The sequence below is a fragment of the Tursiops truncatus genome, chromosome 3 (assembly GCF_011762595.2).
Source record: "Tursiops truncatus isolate mTurTru1 chromosome 3, mTurTru1.mat.Y, whole genome shotgun sequence".
Classification (NCBI taxonomy): Eukaryota; Metazoa; Chordata; class Mammalia; order Artiodactyla; family Delphinidae; genus Tursiops; species Tursiops truncatus.
The window spans coordinates 90,575,309-90,595,638 of record NC_047036.1 but is presented as its reverse complement, the minus strand read 5'-3'; the positions used below and the strand labels follow the sequence as shown (position 1 = coordinate 90,595,638).

The 20,330-nt window shown below is 40.3% G+C and overlaps 1 protein-coding gene across 1 annotated transcript in view; it reads right to left on the bottom strand.

The window, feature by feature from the left end:
- Positions 1 to 17,330, bottom strand: part of CAMK4 (calcium/calmodulin dependent protein kinase IV) — a 227,772-nt gene extending 210,442 nt beyond the window's left edge. Inside the window, exons 1-2 of the mRNA XM_019940814.3 lie at positions 17,207 to 17,330; positions 16,216 to 16,454 (exon numbers count right to left, since the gene is read on the bottom strand). Of these exons, the coding sequence (XP_019796373.1) occupies positions 16,216 to 16,376 (161 nt within the window). The 5' untranslated portion in view covers positions 16,377 to 16,454; positions 17,207 to 17,330. The remainder of the gene's footprint in view (positions 1 to 16,215; positions 16,455 to 17,206) is intronic.
- Positions 17,331 to 20,330: the final 3,000 nt, after the last annotated feature.

Genomic DNA, 20,330 nt, shown 5'->3' with positions numbered 1-20,330 from the left:
ACAGAAAGAGACCAACTACTGTCTAGAGCCTATCTACCTCCATCAAAACAAAAGAGAGTTTTTGACTTCACACCTTCCCCTTAAACACACATCTCCAATACTCTCCACTGTCTAAGCACAAGATTCCAGGGACAGCTTCTACCAGATTCAAAGTTTCTCACCATCTAGTACATTCCTAATTGCATGATGTATGCTGGCAGTATATTTTACTTTATTTTATTTATTTATTTTTGCGGTACGCGGGCCTCTCACTGTCGTGGCCTCTCCCATTGCGGAGCACAGGCTCCAGACGCGCAGGCTCAGCGGCCATGGCTCACGGGCCCAACCGCTCCGCAGCATGTGGGATCTTCCCGGACCGGGGCACGAACCCGCATCCCCTGCATTGGCAGGCGGACTCTCAACCACTGCGCCACCAGGGAAGCCCTGGCAGTATATTTTAAAAAGAATTTTGGAAAATGACTTAAGATATCCAATCATCTTATATACATATAAGAATTTATTAGTAATAAAACAATACCTCACAAATCTTCTCTACAAAACTACAAATAATATGTAGATATTCCTCCCTCCAAGAGGTGGAGCTTAATCTCCCTCCCTCCCAAGAGTTGGTTATTTTAGCTTTAGCGACTCAGTTCCAAAGACTAGACAGAGTAGGGGAAGGGATAAGTAGTAACCGTACAGCAGAGAAATCTGGCAAACACCACTTTCACCAAGTGATGAAGGTTAAAATCATCAGAGATGTCAGGTGGCTTCGAGTACCCCGACAGGATATGACAAGAAGGGCACTTCGCCTCTGTGGTATTCTTTCCAAAAACTCACTACCCCAGTTAATCATGTGGAAAAATGACAGGCAAACCCAAATTAGGGGGCACTCTACAGGACACCTGTCCAATACTCCTCAAGACTGTCAAGGTCATGAAAAACAAGGAAAGACTGAGAAAGTGTCACATATCAGAGGAGGCAAGGAAACATGCCAACTAAATGCAATGTGGTTGCCTGGATTAGAGCCTGGAAGAGAGGGAGGACATTAATGGAAAAGCTGATGAAATCCAAATAAAGTCTGGATTTAATAGTAAAAAAAATTTATTATTATTATTAAAATAAAAAGTCTCATGCAGTATGTGCACAGTTTTTTTTGCTTAATAGTCACATAATTTGTCTTTTTAAAATCTTTGCAATAATCCTGTGAGAAAGGCACTAGTATTTTCATTCTACAGATGAGGAAAATGAAGCTCATTACAGTTTAAAAAAATCATTAACAATAGACAGCTAATAGGTACCAGAGTTGGAATGTATTTTTACACCACAGTTGCCACTGGGGGTTCTATTAATATCCATTGGAATCATGGGTTCATTTTATATGGCCTGCAGCCCTGATTTTTATTCTCAGAGTGCCTATAGCCATCTCATATTCAGAATCTTGGAATCAGAAGACATTTCAAAAGACAGTGATATCCAATCACTTAGGATTGTGATATCTAATCACCTCCTTCTTTACAGAGAGCCATTCCAGAATTAATACCCCTTACCTGAATGACAGTCAGTAAGACACCTCCTAAGTCATCTGGTCTCTATTTTTTTCCCCTTTTCTCCTAGCCATTTGTATCTCATTAACACCTTTCTCAAAGTTTATTCATTTGTTTCTTAAGTGCTTCAAAGAAATCCCTTCACCAGAAAAGAGACTAAGACAATTAACAGCAGCTACTAAAGAAACGTATGATGAAACCAAAAGTCAAACTTTATTTTACTAGTTAGGTATCAAGTTAGAGAAATATATTCTTTATGCATGGCTATTACCGATGTCATTTTAATACAAGAAGTCTTTTTTATGTGATATGTTTTTATCGGTGTACACAGACTACAGCCTGCTTTAAAATATTCCTAATCACATCTGTTTTTGTTTTTTTTTTTAACATCCTTAAATGATTTCCAGGACTCCCTTATTTATTTCTGAATCACAGTCAAGTTGCAGTGATTCTGGGTCTGGTTATTTAACTTTCCAGTGAAGAATGTATTATTCTCAATAAAAAATTAATAAATATATGACAAAGTTAAAGTTGGCACAAATAAGATCTCAAAGCTACAAAATGATTAATATTCTCTAATTTTAGTGCTCTTCTTATAAGAAAAGCAAACTGTAAAAATTATACAGAAAGACCCATCTACAGCAGTTATTTTAAACCTCCCCAACTGTCCTTTTGTCTGAAGATATGGAAAACCTTAAGGTTATACCACACATTATTTTCAGTATGTGAAATACAAAAGAACAGCAGTCAGATATTTATAAATATTAACATCTCCTTTCTTGGACTGCCTCAAGCTCATGCAAAGTCATGCAGTGTTTACTCCATGCCTCCATGTTGTCTGTTAGCTTCTCAATAACTGAGGAAACATGAACCTGATTCTTGAGAATTAACAATTTAAGACATAAAACTGACACAAACGATCAGAGAAGGCAATCTAGTGCTAAAGAAACACTGAACAAGTTAATAAATTCAAAAAGACCAACTAAATGTTGGTAAACTGGTGCTCAACAAATCACAAGCATCACAGGTTACTCCAGGTTGGAAACCGCATTTGGAACAAGCAGGTGAAAGTGTGGTCAGAGACCCAGAGGAACACTGGGTTCTTGGTCCTGAGAGAGGTGCATGACTCTATGAGTTGTGCCAGAATGTAGATCCAAGTTCTGATGGAAACATATGATTCTCAAGATGGGCCAAGTTTTATTTTTTAATAGCTGAGCTTCTAGTTGGCAACAAAAAAATCCTGTGCCAGCTGCTGAGGAAATAATATGCTGGGAGCTGGCAGGCACGGGCACTTGGAAAGCCAACAGGTATGGATACGGATGCACAGTGGATACCAAGGTGGTAATGCCAGAAGGCAGCTCCTAGATAAAGCCAAGGCCGCGCTGTACTGCCTGTGAAGTGGGCCTCCTGACTGCATCCCCCAACATCTGGGAGAAGAACAATGGTGGGCATCTGGGAAAGGAAAAGTACATCACTTTCCTCAAGCTCTGCTTGCCACATTAGCCTAGATTAACTCAGGTTAGTTTCTGAGACACTGCAGGCAGATTCTGAGGTTGTGACCAAAGTTAGATAGATATTCAAAGTGGGGGAAGGGGTACATGGGCATCTTGGTCAGCTCAACTGCCATAGCAAAATACATTGGGGGACTTAAACAACAGACATTTATTTCTCACAGTTCTGGAGGCTGGAAGTTCAAGATCAGGGTGCCAACATGGTCGGGTTCTGGTGAGAGCTCTCTTCCTGGCTTGCAGACAGCTGACCTCTTGCTGTGTCCTCATATGGCAGAGGGAGAGAGAGTATGCTCTCCCGTCTCTCTTCTTACAAGGGAACAGATCCCATCATTAAGGCCCTACACTCATGACTTCATCTAACCCTAACCACCTCTCAAAGGCCCCTTCTCCAAATACCATCACATTGTGGGGGGGCGGGGGGGTTAGGGCTTCAACATAAGAATCCACGGTGGGGACACAAACATTCAGACCATAACAAGGGGAGAAACAAAGAAAATGAAATGGACCTGGGCTCTCGTGGGACAACAGTAACAGGGAGAAGTCAGGTAGGGACAGAGAGGTGCTTGTGGGTTGAGGTGTAGCTAACTCAGAAAACAAAAAATAGCCCTAGGTGAGGAGTGACCTTCCTTCCATCCCTCAGCTCCATCTCTGCCCCCCTCTCTCCTATACACAATCTTTCTTTCACCATACTTCCCTGGCTTCTGTCATCAAAAATAGAGATGGGGACATATACATTTTCCAGAATAATTATTGGGCTGGCCAAAAAGATAGCTCAGGTTTTTTCCATACCATCTTACGGAAGTAAAAATGAGCAAATATAATAATGAGTACATGTCTCTAAAAGAGAGATTAGGCATTTAAAAAGTACAAAATAAGAAAAAAAATTATTCAAGGAGCCTCCAACACATTTACAAAGCCTTTGGAGCTTAGAACCCTACTTACTCCAAAAGCTGCTCTGTCTCCTGAACAGGCAGTAAACAACTAAGGTAATCATCCAGAGAATTCAACTGGAAGAAAACATAGATGCACAGATGGTTGTGGCTAGAGAGTACCTTCAACAAAGATGATCTAATCACAGAAGGTCACACTATTCCCAGTTCATTCAGACATGGGGGGCTCTTTAAGACAGAGCAGCCTGATAAAAGACCAGAGACCCTAGCATTACAAAGGACTTTCAATTGCAGATGCCCTGCTGGTACAACTGACTCATTTACTCAACAAATATTTAATGAGTGCTCACTACACACCAGGCATTGCAATAGGTCTGGGGACACAGTAATGAACAAAGAGACAGAGGTCCTGCCCACAGAGGCTTACATTCTAAAGAGAAGGACAAAGACATTGAATAAGTAATTTCACAGTGTGCTGGTTTAGCAGAGGATATGCGTAGGAAAAACATCCTGAAGGAAGAGAGATTTAAGAGTGTGCTCATTTTCCTGCAGTTGTTCATCTAATTCTTCTAATATTTATTCATTCACTCGCTATTCCACAAACACTTATTAAGCAGTTATGGGGGGCAGCTAGTAAGCTGGAGAATGGGCTTAGTAATGGGGACAAAGGATGGATAAGATTCAGGGTTCCTCTGTCTGAGGAACAGATGCTCTGGTGGTGAAGGCCACAAAGCATTTACCTGTAAGACAATAAATGTGTGACATGGTATAAGAGCCGGGAGGCAGGAGAAACCTTCGGCTTATGGGGCAGGGTGACTCTCCTGGAGGAATTAGAAGGAGAAGGGCGTTTCAGGCCAGGAGAGTTTCATGCACAACACCATGGAGATATGAGGCCCATGAGGGGTCCCTTGAGGATGGCAGGTAAGAGAGGAGCACTGTAGTCTGACAACCTGGTCTTGAATCCCAGCTCTGCTCCCCTCCCCAGCTGCGTGAGCTTGGACAAGCTGCTTAACCTTTCTGAGCTTCAGGCTCCTCATCTGAAAAATGATGCTCGTGTTGATCACCTTGTTGTATTATTGAAATAATTAGCAATGCACATAAAAAAAAAAAAAGGAAAATCTCAACACCAAGTTCCTGGTAAATACTCCATGGTGGTAATTAGAAGTGGTGGGGAACAAGGCTGGCAGGCAAGTTGGAGTCAGAATGCTAAAAGACCCAAGTAAGTTGGACTAAGGTTTTTTACCCTGTAGCTACCTAATTTGGAATCATCATCCCCTACCTCCCACCTTGTATCCTGTCTGGGGCACGATATTAAGCTTAAGTGCCAACCATGGAGCTAAGTGTTTTTACATATGCGATCTAATTTCATCGTCAGAGCAACGTTGTGGTGGATATACTACCACAAATCTTCACTTTAGAAATGAGGCTTAGTGAGGTCTAGTGTTATGCCCAAAGGGACCCAGCCATCAAGCAGCAATTTAATCCTTCTTGTTTTCCTGCCTGCACCCTGCACCTTCTAGCTCAGCTTCTGGCTTAGCACCTGCCTGGCTCAGCAGTCCTCCTTCATCTCCACTCTCAACTGTCCAGAATGCCCTACTTGCTCCCCCAGCCTCAAAGCTTTCCTGAGTAGCTGCCTTGCCCAACTGTCCCCTTGGGCTGCGGCTCCCTGAGCATCACTCCCCTCCACCATCTGCCAGCTCAAGCCGGGACTGGAGCTCTGCTGCCCCCTCCTGGCCTGGGCCAGAACCTCATCTGCTCCCTGGGGCCCTCAGCTCAGTCCTGACATTCCATTTCCTCAGTACCTCAAGATTTGAAAGAACTGTACCATTTGCTGTGAATTATCCTGACAATTTCCTCAGACTTCCACTCTGCTGATGTGGCATACATACACATGACAAGCTCTGTTTATTATTATGTGTTTAATTCGCTTCTAGATACAGGTTACAATCAGAACTCAAGTTTACTTCACTGAACATTTTTATTACCTTATGTGTTCACACTCAGGGAAAAAGGAGAGGAAGGACTCACTCGAGTCCCATAGGAACCACTAAAAATGTTTCCACTCACACAAGAAAGCTTCAGAGGCTTATTATGACTGAACACTCTAGGCCAGGCTGATTTACTGAATTATATAATTTGAATTTGGTTACATTTAATATCATAGTCTTATTTTCTCCGTGCTTGTCCTAACAGGGAGCTTTGAAAAAATAGGTAAGATTAACTTGAATGAATAGGTAGCAGTGCATTTATATCCTGTTAAAGATAACACTTGGACTGACTAGTTGTCACAACTAAAGAACAATTTTGTATGTCTGTGAAAGTCCCACATGGACAGTTGTCATTAAGTTAAAGAGTCACTAACTATCCCTTCAAGATAGTACAAGAAGTAAGGCAGACCAAGCTGAAAAGTACAAGAGGAACTTCCCTGGTGGCGCAGTGGTTAAGAATCCACCTGCCAAGGCAGGGGACACAGGTTTGATCCCTGGTCCGGGAAGATCCCACATGCCACAGAGCAACAAAGCCACAACTACTGAAGCCCGTGATGAGAGCCCGTGTTCCACAACAAGAGAAGCTACCGCAATGAGAAGCCCACACACCACAACGAAGAGTAGCCCCCGCTCGCCACAACTAGAGAAAGCCCACATGCAGCAACAAAGACCCAATGCAGCCAAAAATTAAAAATAAATAAATAAATTTAAAAAATTAAAAGTACAAGATTCTGTACAATGCAAGCAAAAGTCCCTACTAAACAGTCCATGAAGACTGAAAGTGGGAAGAAATCATTCAAATACTGCATTGTAAGTAACAATAAATGTGTAAACATAACTACAGATTTGTTATCCCCTACTCTTGTTTGTTCTGGTTTGTAATATTAGTCAAATTCTGTCTATAATCATGACAAATCAAAGAAAGTACACTTTTAACGAAGAATGGTACCACAAACTAGTAAAGAAAACAGTTAAGAGCAAGTCACATGTATTACTTTTTTAGCAGACCATTCTGAACAGAGTGTTATCTCTAGTCTAGTTTTTTTAAAAAATATTTTTGCACCAAAATTTTGGTGAATTTTTCAACCATATCACCCTGAAGCATGACTTAAGAAGTAATTAACTGATGGTGATGCATTTGTTAACCAAGTTAAACTCAGCATCCTGGCACTAATGCTCACAACTCTCCAACCCCTGCCCACCAAACACTTCAGGCAAATGCAGTCAGCTGCTTAAGGCAGCAGGTGACAAAATTTACCATGAAGTAAGTTAGGTATTTTGAAATTGAGGTTCTTGTCTATGAATTTTGGGTTCAACAACAACGAAAAACAAAATTCATTTAACCCTCTGCTTGATGGGCAAACTGTATTCCTTTTCTCTTTTTCTTTACTCTGCCGTATGACTTTTTTGGTTACAATGGCAGTTATGTTCTTATCAAAATCTTTCATCAGGCAGTCTCAAAATGCATAACAAGTGCACATATGTGCCCACTTCCCCTTTCTGCACAAAGTCACACCTTGCAATATGATTTCTGTCTGCATTTTGATCTATGTATTTGCTTTAAAATCATTTTCATATAGCAAAATGTTAGTATTTAAATATAAGTAAAAAACTTATTCAGTAACCACTCAGAACTACCATTCTTTGATCCAGTAATCATCAAATAAAATGTTTTGAGCACATGCTCCCAAATTGTGTATACTTATGTACCTATAAATGCAATACATATGCTATTGAACCAATATGTAATGTTCTTTTCAAAACATTTTAAAAAAGCAAAAATTAGAAAAAAAAATATGTTCTTCTAGCATCCCATTATACTATGCAACCCCTGGATATGAACATCTCACTTTGGAGACCTCTGCTCTAGTTAAGATATGAGTGAATGCTTTAGTTAGCTCTAAACTCTATTCAAACTAAGAAAGAATAACTTTTCATTAAAAAAATGCTTATTTAAACAGTCTCAACTTAAAGGACCTTAATTAGTCCACCTGTCATATGTGTATGGCATATAGAAGGATTATTCAACATGCAGATAATATATTAGTAAACAGAAAAATGAATTAAACTTTACTAATTAGAAGCAAATCTTCATTGATTTAGCATATTACTTTATAATGACTGTCACTTCAAATATAATAGAAGAATGAGCAACTTGAAATCTAATTATTATACACAAAACAAATGACCCTCCAATAGTCTTTGAATGTGAATGCTGATAATAGTATGGAAATTTAACTTAAACACACTTCAAATAAAGCTACTTCATTTTCAGAAACATGAATGATGATTGGAGCTAGCCAACGTGCTACGTAGGTTAAGAACTGCAACTGATATAGTTTCAACAGATGTAGAAAAAGGATGAGAATGAACTTAAAGCCTGTGCCCACTGGAAAAACTAATATCAGGTTGACATGTTCAAAGTAAAAGGGAGATTAAAGGTAATTCCTTGAATAAATGAAGTTTTGAGATCATTTTAACCTGAAATTCTTGTATAACTGAGGAGGAGTAGAAGTTTACCTTGACTGATCTAGGTCAGGGGTCAGCAAACCTCCGGCCAAGGGCCTAATACAGCAGTCACTTATTTTTGAACAGTCCACAACTTAAGAAGAGTTTTTACATTTTAAAATGGTTTTTAAAAATCAAAAGAATGTGATGTGAAAATTATATGAAATTGAAATTTTACTGTCATAAAGTTTTATTGGAACACAGCCATGTGCATTGGTTTCTGCATTGTCTATGGCTGTTTTCACTCAATCATCAGAGTTGAGAGTTGCCACAGAGATCTGCGGCCCACAACACCTAAAATAGTTACTGTCTATCCCTTTACAGGCTCTTTACCCGGTGTAGGTAACTGATCTTAATCCCTTCAATCCCACACTTCCCCTTTTTATTCTAGTCTAGAGTGCTGCAGGGTTTCTTTTTTCTTTCTTTTTTTTCAACCAACATGGTAAATTCTCTCTTACCCACCCCCCTCACTTAACTACATTGTGAGTTAGTGTCAAGTTCTGAGTCCCACATCTTTAGCCCAAGACAAAGCTGCTTCTATAGGCACCTTTTGTTCTCATAATGGTTTCTTTCTCTTTATCTATAATTTTGGTTTTCGGTTGATACAAACTCAGTCATTTTTTTTTTTTACAGGCTTTCTTTGGTCTGATAATCAACCTACCCTCCCAACCTTATCTGTCATTACAATGTTCATGCTTTGTAAAGTCTGAAAAATAAAATGTACACCCCACATTCTTCTGCCAGGTTTTTTTTTGCCTTTTTCTTTAGAATGTATTTTCCATCTGGAATGCTCTTCACCAAAGCTCTACCTTGTTAAAATCCTGCCAAAATTCAAGATCCACCCCTCCCAATGAAGACACCTCAATCTTCCCAGTCAGAATTATCACTCTGTTGTAAAGACTGCTGTAATTCTCATTATCTCCATCCGGTATTAGTTTTATTTATTTATCTATCTCATATTAGATTAATTGTTGGTGCCTTACAAGTAAACTATACATGTGGAGGCCAAGTAGTGTTTTATTTATCATATTCATTCATACTCTGTCCCCCTCACCCTGCCCCCTACACCATAAATTGCCTAGCTCATAGTTATTCAAAGGATCAGACTTGTAACAGAGAGGACATTAAGTGGCATGAAGACATGGAATTAAATAACAAGAAATCAAAAAATGACATCATTATTCTCTTTTCAATTATTTTCAATCATCTGATTACATCAAGAAGAAAACCTCAATTTGTGCCACTATGGTTTTAACTTTGCTAATCTTTGATAATCTCCCTTTTTAACAAAGAGAAAACAATTCTCAGGCTTGGAGCCTTCTGGAGGCAAGAATTTCTAGCTATGATTTAGGAAAAATGCTTTGTTCTTATTGCGTCTATTTATGGGATGAATACTGGTTTTCAATTTAATGGAAATAAGTATTCTCAGTAAATAAATTTAGGTTAACAAAAATGAGGTGATTTAAACAAAAATATTAAGCAAATTATAGCACAGATGGTATGCATATACAACAGAAATCAACAGTAATACACAAAAATGTCAGAAACATTTGGTTGTAGCAGATAATCAATAAAGCCAAATGACTTTATTCCATCAAACTCCTTGTTAACCATCTACATAACTAAAAGAAAATCATGTAAAAGACTAGCTTCAAGCTTCTGAGACAGTGGTTCTCAACAGAGGAGGGTGTGACACTTGATAACGTCTAGAGACATTTTTGGTAGTCACAATTGGTGGGGGTGGGGTGGTTGGGGGAGGATTGCTTCTGGCATCTAGTGGGCAGAGGCCAGGGACACTGCTACACATCTTACAATGCACAGGACAGCCCCACATCAAAGAATTATCTGGCCCCAAATGTCTACAGTGCCAAAGTTGAGAAACTGCTCTGAGAGAAAGAGCAAGCTTTACAGGTACTACCTTTTGCCCATCATTATAAATCATCCTCTATGCAGCACTCTGTCCTGATTTGATCTGCCACTGATAAGATTGCTGAGGAAAATCTCCCACCCAAACCTTTCATTATTTTACATCACCCACACAGCCACTGCCCTCCATTAGCAATTAGAATTTTAAAATAGACTGCACTGAAGAGTACATGTCCTTTATATGCTAATATTATGCCATCAATATTTAGATCTAACTTCCTAATTAAACCATTGGAGTTATGAAATTTTCAGATTTTCCTGCACTATCAAATAGATTTTTAAAAGTAATTAAGGTAAAGATTAATACAATTTGAGTAAAACTTTGATTCTAGCTGCTATTGACTTCATGTAAAGTTATTCTTTGACTTGAACTATATGGTTCATTGACTCAAATAATATATTTTGCAGAATAAACCTGACCTTGAAATTTTTAAAATTCAGTATTTTTTATTAGATGTTAGCTTTCATGAAAGGGAGTCTAAAGAGAACTACTTTTTAAGCTAGCAAAAAAAAATCATTAACATAAAACAACATAACAATTAGTAGTTGAAACAGTTCGTTTGGCTACCACTCAGTACTTTATTCTCAAAAGTATTATTGCAAACACATAATCCACACAGATGTGTCTGAGGGTAAAGCATTTACAAGAAAGGTCTTTGAAGCTATTTTGTGGTTAGTGTTTTTGTTCTCTTTCTTTCTTTTTTTTCAAGTAAAGTTCACCAGAACAACTTAGAAGCTGATAGCACCTGTGTCTTTTTATTTTTTATTTTTCCAAATTAGGAGTTATTTTTACCCTTGCAACAGTATTTAAACATGGAAAAATAGTGCATTCTTAAATTAATGAGCCTATCATAATCTTCACTTGACTTTAAGGCTCTTTACAATGAGAGTATTTTCAAATTTAGCATTTACTATGTATTAACTTTAGTGGTTGGCATAGCTTGGAGGCATTTCATGCTTTTAAATTCAAGTTGATTTAACTCCTAATTCTGACATGCCTGTGGTAAAATGATAGCAAAGGTGAAACTGAATCCCTTTCATTTCAGAGCCACAAAGCACTCTGCCAACAGAAAAGCAGCATTATTTTCAATACCAACAAGCTACAGAGGTGGCAGTTATCAATACTGCCAAGAAAGGAAACCAGTGCTGAGAGATTAAGAGATGGTTTTAAGATTAAGAGATTAAGATCATGGTCACACACGTCAAACATGTCACCAGATTTCCCTTTCCTTGGGGTCCTTAGAACTGAGATCATCACATCAGGACCCACAGTGCCTGGCCCACTTTGTTATCATTCATTCATTCTCTTCAAAATCGTTTGTTGAGCACCTGCTGAGTACTGAGTACTATGCCAGGCAATGAGCACACAAGAGTGAACCAGCCAAATCTACAGACACTGCCTTCCAGAACTTGTAGTCAGTGTTGGTGCGAAGAGCCTGTGCAGCCCCAGTTTCTGTTCTCCCAAATGCAATCCCACCTTGCTACTGTGTCAACTGCCTGAGAAGAGAATCAGGTGCACAGAGAACAAGAGAGGGACTGAACAAGTATACTTTAAATTCCTAGTGAGATAAAAAAAAAAAACAACATCATCCCCAAAAGAGCTTAAGATACCAAGTACAGTGCGTGTGGCAGGAGATCCATAGCCAGCTGTGGGGATACGCTGGATAGGCTGTGGGGCCCTACAGGACAGTGTGAGGGAAAGACCAAGAGCCCAAGAAGTGCTGGCTAAGAACGGCTCAGGAACGGACTTGAACAAACGGAAGGAAGGGAAAAGGGAAAAGAGAGGATCCGATTCCTCCCCAGCCAGGAGCACAGGTTGGAGCCCTCCTTTCAGAAAATGCACACTTTGCTGTTTCCTTACAGGAAGCATTTGCTGACCATTACCTGGGAACAAAGTTACATGTTACCGAGTGGACTACAGCCCTGCTCAGGCCTCTGGATTCCTCCACTCCACAGTGAAGGTGCTCCTGGTCCAGCCTCCTGAACTGCTCAGCCAGTCCAGAATACACTCCACTCAGCAGGCCTCGTGGAGAAACCAGAGTTTTTCCAATAGTGTTTGAAAAGGGAAACCCAATAATGTTGGAAGGAAAGACAGGGGGATTTTTCTTTACAGAGCTATGCAATCAGTCACTACTCAATGTTACCAATTGGTCTGCATGGCATCTTTCGAAAGGAAGATACTCATACTCATACTTTAATCTGGCATACACAGATTTACGGCCTAAAACAGTACTTTTCAAACTGAATCACAACCTACTAGTGGGATGTGAAATCACATAGGTTCAACCAATATTTTTAAGGAACTAGAATAAAATTAAACAGCACAGAATAGGAAATATTAGAGTACACTGCTGGTAATAAAAATAAACATTGTTTTATGAAGCTTTTATTTCCATTTTATATACACATATGACTCACTATCTAAATTTGTTTCCTGAGCAAGAACACACATAACAAAGAATCCTATATAATTATGCTTAAATTAGGTTGCTATATAAGTTTTTTTTTAAATTGTGAATCAAGTTGGGTGGTGGGCAGGTACTGAAAGTCATCAGCCTAAAGAAACTATAGTGAAATGTAATGGAAATTAAAAAAGAAAAGATTCCAAAAACTCAATTTCTACACTGAAAAAGAGAGCAAACCTAAGTATTTCTCAAAATACTTTAATTCTGTGATTTTCACACTTTTATTCTCTTGTCCTAATTATCTTTCATTTGCTTCCCTGAACTTGTGTGTGTGTGGGAATACATCTGATTTTGTTACAAACATTCTTTCAATCTCATACAACAGATAGAAACAAAAGGTGAGAAATAACTGAAGAGAGAACATGGGTTTGGATGCAGAGGGCCAAATCATCACCACAGAGCAGCCCAGGCCAAATCCTGTCCCTCTGTTTGCCAAACCACCCGGAAGAATCTAGACCAGAGGGAGGGTCCCTTCTCCCTTGGAAAAACCTTTAAAACACCAATTTCTCAAATCACTGGGCAAAGGACCAACCACTCTTTAAGATATGGCGTCCTGAACAGGATCACGGTCAATTTATTTTTTTGAGTAGAATTGAATTTGTTGTAAACTTGATTTTTGTAAACTTTTAAACAAATTTTATAAACATAGCAGTATTTTCAAATGTGGTTTTTGGGAAAATAAATTAGTTTGCCTGAAACTCTTAGATAATTCCTTTCAACACCCTTCGGCCCCTGCTTCAGTCCCTGCTTCAGCTCCTGCCTCACCCTCATCCTGAAAAAAGAAAGCTATCACATCTACCCTGGTCTGAATGGATTGGTGGATTGGTGCTGTCAGTACCATCCAGGGGATTCAAGTGGTTACAGCCTTGGGAATTTTGTTCCCTGAAATCCCCAAATACATCCTCAAGCTATGTTGCCCTAATGGTCATTTGTCCAATTTTCTTGAATTCAGGAGTCACTAGTTTACAACACGTAATTGTAATAGATTACTCTATAACTTAATCTATACTTGATCTGGAGAGAACTGTCTACATCCTGGAACTAACCACAATGGCACCACACAACACTAGGGGCATTGTTCTCTTACTCTTAATAACAACTGTGTTACTAATGAATTAAATATTTTGGCTTTAGAGTCACCACTGGCAGGCAGACTTGGCCCAAGACTGGGAGTAAAGAGAGTAAAGACTTGAAACCAATCGACTGAGCCTCAACTTTATCACTTGTGAGGAAGAAAACTTGTCACTCAGTCAATATCTACAATTATAATTCTGTTGCATTCTCTGGCTTTATAGATTCTTACTAATTGTATTTGTAACAGAGCTGCTTTATGTTTTAGGTTTATTTTGTTGAAAAAAAAACAACTTTGACCATGAAGTGATAATATTTCTCAAAGTCTCAACCAAATGGAATAAGTATGCACCTCACCAATTCTGCCATCTACAAAGAACCTACCTAATATACATGAATACTGAAAAAGAGGACAGAAGTAACAATTTTAAATCTCTTCTCAAAATATTTTAATTCTGTGATTTTCATGGTAATCAAATGATTAGCTAGCAGAGTGAGAGTCTTAGCAATATATAATTGATTTATATTCACGCTCCAAAATTTAGTACAAAATATAACAAGCTGTTTTAAAAAGTATAATAAACTCCAAATTCCTTAGGTTTTCCCTATGAAGTCTACCATCTTGTATATACACACAATTTGTAGTTTATTTATTTTTCTACCCATTTTCCCATTCCTTACATTAAAGGAAATTTCTTGAGCTTCCTGAGGGCAAAGCTTAATCACAAAGATAACGTGTGCTGATGGTAAGTCATAGCCAATTAGGAGCATCTAAGGTAAACGTTACTCAGAAAGCAGTTAGATTTGGTGTTGAGACAGTCCCTGGAGTACCATCAGGCACTTCCTCTACTAGGTGGCAGTTTCTAAAACTCATCAATTTTAAGTAGATTATCACTTTAATCAGAAGCTTACACTGTTCCACTGCAGCTCATCATACAATTATGTAGGCTTCAAACCTTACAAAAGGAGATATTTCATTTTCAACCTACTAGGGAATGCATACTACAGCAGATCTTCAGATGAACATTGAAAAACTTGATCAGAACAGGATGTTTATGTATGCATTATTCAATGCTCAAATATTCTGAAACATTTTAAAACAGTGGCAACTCCTAAATTTTCATTCAGAAGTTTTGCTTTTCTTCCACACCTTCTGCACTCAGTGAGCCATTAATAGTAGTGGCAATTCGGAGGGGAAAAGTGGCCCTTACAGTCCCACTAGGTACCAACATCCAGAATCCCACACTGTAGTCTCCAATGCCATGAAAAATAAAATGGCTGTTAGCTAAACTGTTTCCAGCAAAAAAAGAATGGAAAATAAAATTGCAAAGAAATAGTTAAGTACAGAAGCTTCAACCTGTTAAACGCTGAAATTACATCTTTAGATTCCCTATAATAAAGGGCCTGGTTCTAAAATGAGTGTTGAAAAGAAGTCCCTTACCTATGGATAGCAGAAAGGAAAAAAGGAAAAAGGAAGGAAGGGAAAAATATTTTTCAATGGATAAAAATATGAGAACATATGGCATCATTCACATGGCAAAACCACTACCTGTTTGGATCTTCACAGAAGGGATGAGGAACATTTCTACAACCCCAGGGAGGTGGTTTTCTGCATACATAATTTAAACAAATCACTCCAGCACATGAAAGAAGAGCCGCAGAACTCTTCTCACTAATTACCACCCCAAGGGCTGCTTTTTCTTTAAAGCCACACTAGTTCATTATTCTGCCTTCAACTCTCTTAAATGATTCATTTCCCCTTCACTCCTGAGCAGACTCTGCAGGGAAGCTAGTGTTTAAGTTTAATTTCTAGTGCCACTTGCTTTGAAGAGCTTGATGAGGGGAAAGAGAAAGAATCTAATTTAATAATTCTGTCATGATTTGGAGAGGCTCCCTCCGCCCCCCAATCCAAAAAATAACTAGACAAACAGGACCCTCTGGCAAGATATAATCGTGAGCAAAGACACCAGTTGGGAAAGCAGGGCCCACGTGCGGTGGGAGCTATCACGCAAGGGAAGTGGCAGGCGGTGAGGAGGAGGGAGAGTGGGAGAGAGTCGGGCTGCTGCTAGCAGCTGCACCGGCCTGGGCGCTCCCGGGGAGACCCGACTCGCACTTGCATGGTGCTGAGCTCTCTCCCAGAGCGGGTAGAAACCGGAGGGCAGGGAGGCCGGCTCCCGCATCCTCGGGAGCTGTCGCTGCGAGAGGGAGAGCGCCCGCTGCGCGCCGCGGGCTTCCCCAGAAGCCCGAGCCCGCGCACAGGGCGCCCGGCTCCACCAGGTCCAGGGCGCCCCCCAACGCCCCAGCTCGCCACCCCGCCCCCTCCGCCTTACCGTCCCAGCTCCGACTCCACCTCGAAGAAATCGCTCAAAGCATCCCTGTTGGAGCCGTCGATCCAGTAATCCGGGATGAGGCTCCCGGCCCCCGGGGCCACACTGGCGGTGACCGAAGAGCAGGACGAGGCGGAGCACGAGGGCACCGTGACTTTGAGCATCTTCGCGGCGGGACTCCGGAAGCCGCCGCCGCGGTCGCCACCGTTGCCGGAGCGAGAAGCCCCGCCGCCAGTCACCGCCTGCGAACGCAGGAGCGAGAGGTGGCGTCCTTCAAACACACGCACACACCCACGGCCGCCTCCCACGGCACCGTCAGCCGCGCTCGGGCTGCGGTTCCCTTTCTGCACGCTCTGGCGGGAGGGTGGGCGGAGAAGGGGCCGAGGAACTGGGAGACGGTGTGGAGGGAGAACCCCAGTCGCCGCTGGCGAGAGAGAGGAGGCGGAGGCACTGCAAAGGAGAGTGGTTCCCTCCCCCTTCGGTCCTTCCCTCCCTACCTCCCTCCACTGTGCCTTTCCAACCCCCCTCCCTTTTTTTTCCTTTCTCCCTCTCTGGCAGTGGCTGCGGTGGAGCCAGCTAGGGCGCCTCCGGATGCTGGAGACTGGGGAAGGCACAAGGGGCAAAGCATCATCCCACGCTACCTCCCGCTGGAATCGGGTGCCTGGAAGAGACCGAGCGCACAGGGACAATCGCTCCGAGTGTTGAGCGCCCAGCGCGCTCTGGGAGCACATGGGTCCGGGTGGCCAGCAGGATGGTGAGAAAGGGACCTGGCTGTTGCTGGCGCAACTCATCTCTCCTTGAGCGCGTCTAGGTGGCGAGCCCCTCCCACCCAGCACCAGCTAGCCTGCCATCCCTTGTTCCTCCCTCTGTCAAAGGTTATATTGACGGCCGGGAAGGGTGTCCTCTGGTCGCCGATCCTCCAGGGCTCCAATGCCCAGAGCCAGTGAAAGCTGGAGGAAAGGGAAGTGCCTGGGTCCACGGTGACCTGACTCACCTTTGAATGAAGTCTTCAGTTGTAATAGGTGCTGCCGTGCTGCTGCTGGCACTGCATCCTGTGGCACTTTTGGAGTTCCTGGAAGGGCAGGTATTTGCTATGTCTAGTTGACTCCCAGCTTCTGAAGGCTAGCAACAGAAGTGACCCAGAGAATTACAGGTTTGGAAGGGCCCTATGGAATCCAACTAGTCCAGCCCTCTGCCTTAAAGCAGGACTTGTCATCATTCATGACAGAGAAGACTGCTACATTTAAAGCTCTTTCCTCTTCCCAAGAGATGTGTCCCATCACAAGCATTCTAATGTCTGCCCATAAACCTTTAGGCTATCCTTCTAAGTATTGGTTAAATCTATATCATTTATATTTCTACCCTTGAACTTTTTTTAGATTTCAGCAGAAATGAACAACTATTAGTCATTATATTCTGTAATAAATCTTTGTATATATAAAGACATTACATAATATCTCATTTCTGGCTAAATAACTTTAAGCCCTTTATTTAATCTTACTTCACAGGTATTACTTTTAGTCTTTTTTCTTTTCTGACTTTCCTGCAACATGCATTAAACTCTTCTCAGTGTGTCCCCATTCCTGATTACACCAGTAAACACGGTCCAATAGTTTCCACTATTACTGATTAATTTCTTACACTTAAGAGCTTTTGTGCTATATTGGTGAACTACCAAAAAAAGCAAAAACAAACCCCCCAAATCTAACCAATTAATGATAGGAATTGACCCTTAGTTGATAGGAAATGAAAAATAAACTATACAGAAACTATTCTTCACAGGTAATTTTATGAAGATTAGCATATGATCAGTTTACAAATGGCCTAAAAAATAGCAAGTACATGTAGATTCACACAAATTCAATTAATACTGAATTATATGGTGAAAGACAAAATGCTCACATGACTTGTTACTTTTCAGAGAATGAATTCACTAATCTTCACGTTAGAAAACCAAGTATACAAGCAAAGCAAGCTGATGAAGCTCTTGAAAGTAAATTCTAGTTCTTACTAAATCAGTTTCCCTTGGCACTGACTGGTGGTGGGATGGGCATGAAGTAGTGGCTAGGTCACTTTTATTTACACCTTTTTGAGGTAAGTCCTGAAGTGGCAGCACTGCATGTAGATACTTGCCTGTTGTGAGCAATTCTTTTATTCACAATTCTTTTCAACTCATGAGTTGAAAGCAAGCATATTACACTGAAAGAGACGGTAAACCTCTTTTTCTCCTGCTATTTTAGGGAACAATAGCTAGAGAAACACCATTTCATGATACAGAGGTGATAGTAGAATTGATATTTACATTCAACATTGGTTTAGTTATTTGACACCTATGCTTTTCACAGCTGGCTTTTCTAAAAGTGTTATTAGCTGCAGATTAAAAAGAGGGTATTTGGTTTCATGAATGTAGTTTATTTAAAAACTGAAGATGAAAAAATTTATTTTAAAACAGATGGAACAGGAATAGAATCTATGCAATTTATTGTCACTCATTATGCAATATCACCTAAAATGACAGAAAAGAAACAAATGCATATATCCACAAAAAGAAAGGAAGAAATAATATCAACTAAAACTTAAAATCTTGGAACAAATGAACAATGGTCACTCACTTAGAAGACTGGGTAGACCTGAAACCCAGATTTGCAATGGGAGAAGCCAATATGAAGAAATATAATTCTTACCACAGAATTCCAGAAATGCTCAGGAATTAGAGTACCAGATCTTTCTAAAAGTGGAGTGAGAATAAGACATTGGTTCAGTGCTTTTTTATAAGAAGTTCTTAGGCCTCTACATTTCTTCTTCTATCATTCACAGCCAAAAAACACACTTCCTAAGCTCTTCGAAAAGAGAGCACATTTAATCTTTGGAAATTTTGAACAAAAAATGAAGTATGTCTTAGATCACAAGGTATAGCTACAAATGTATTAAACACAAAGGGATTCATGAAACTCTACATAATAAACAGTGAGACTTCCAGGTCCAACAGGCTCCCAGGATGCTGAGAAATAGGCTTGTAGCTATCACAATCTCAGCCATGCAGAAATTGGAGGATTCCTCAATGAGAAAACTAAACAACCCAAGGCGAGGAGGATCTGTGGATACTGACAATTAGGATACCGCCCCTGCCAACAAAGGGGCTTGGTTTTTGTTAACACCATACAGTGAAGCCCATCATTGAACAGGATCAGGAACCCAAAGCTACTAATGAGCTATTTTATGTCTCACTCAAATATAAATGGACAAGTTTCCATTCTGGTATGGCAAAGTAGCTGGTATGACTAACCTTCCTGAATATGACAATTATAATCTCTGAACTAAGTATAAAAACAGTTATTTAAATGTGCAGAAAGAACCACCAAAATCAGAAAACTGGAAATGATGCAACCCATGAAAGAAAGGAACTCTTCTGAATAAGATGCACATTTATTCAGCTTTTCCTCTGAGGGCTCTGCAGGCAGCACAACTCTTAGTTGCTTGAGGTGTCAGAAAACAGAATTCAAGCCTGGCAGAGAGGCTGAAAATTGAGGAGGAAATTCCAGAAAGAAGGGACCACAGTGGAAGAATCCAAAAATCTACATGTAAAATGTGCTCAAATAATAGGCTAACCTCTGAGCTACATATATGTGTGGGAAATTCTGAGGAACCCAGCAAAAAGGACAAAGCAATAACTGGAAGGTTGAAAACGCTAAGAAGAAATTTTAGCTGTTCTTCACCACAGGGGAGACATGGTTTGAAATATGAGTCCCATCAAATTTAACTGTGGGTTAGAAGAAAAAAAATCTATTCAGGAAAAAGATAATGGAATCCAGAATCTCTCCAAGGAGTCACTGACAATCCAGTCTACACACACGCATGCACAAACACACACACACAAAGACTAGATACATGAAATGGTAGGAAAATGTGAACCACAGTCAAAAGAAAAATCAGTCAACAGAAACCAACCCCAAGATGACTCACAGGTTGATATTCATGGACAAATTATTTTAAACTGCTATTATAAATATGTTCAAATAATTAAAGGAAAAGATAGTCATAATTAGTGTACAGATGGGTATTCCTATCAGAGATATGAAAATGATTCAAAATAAACCATTAGAAATTTAAGAACTGAA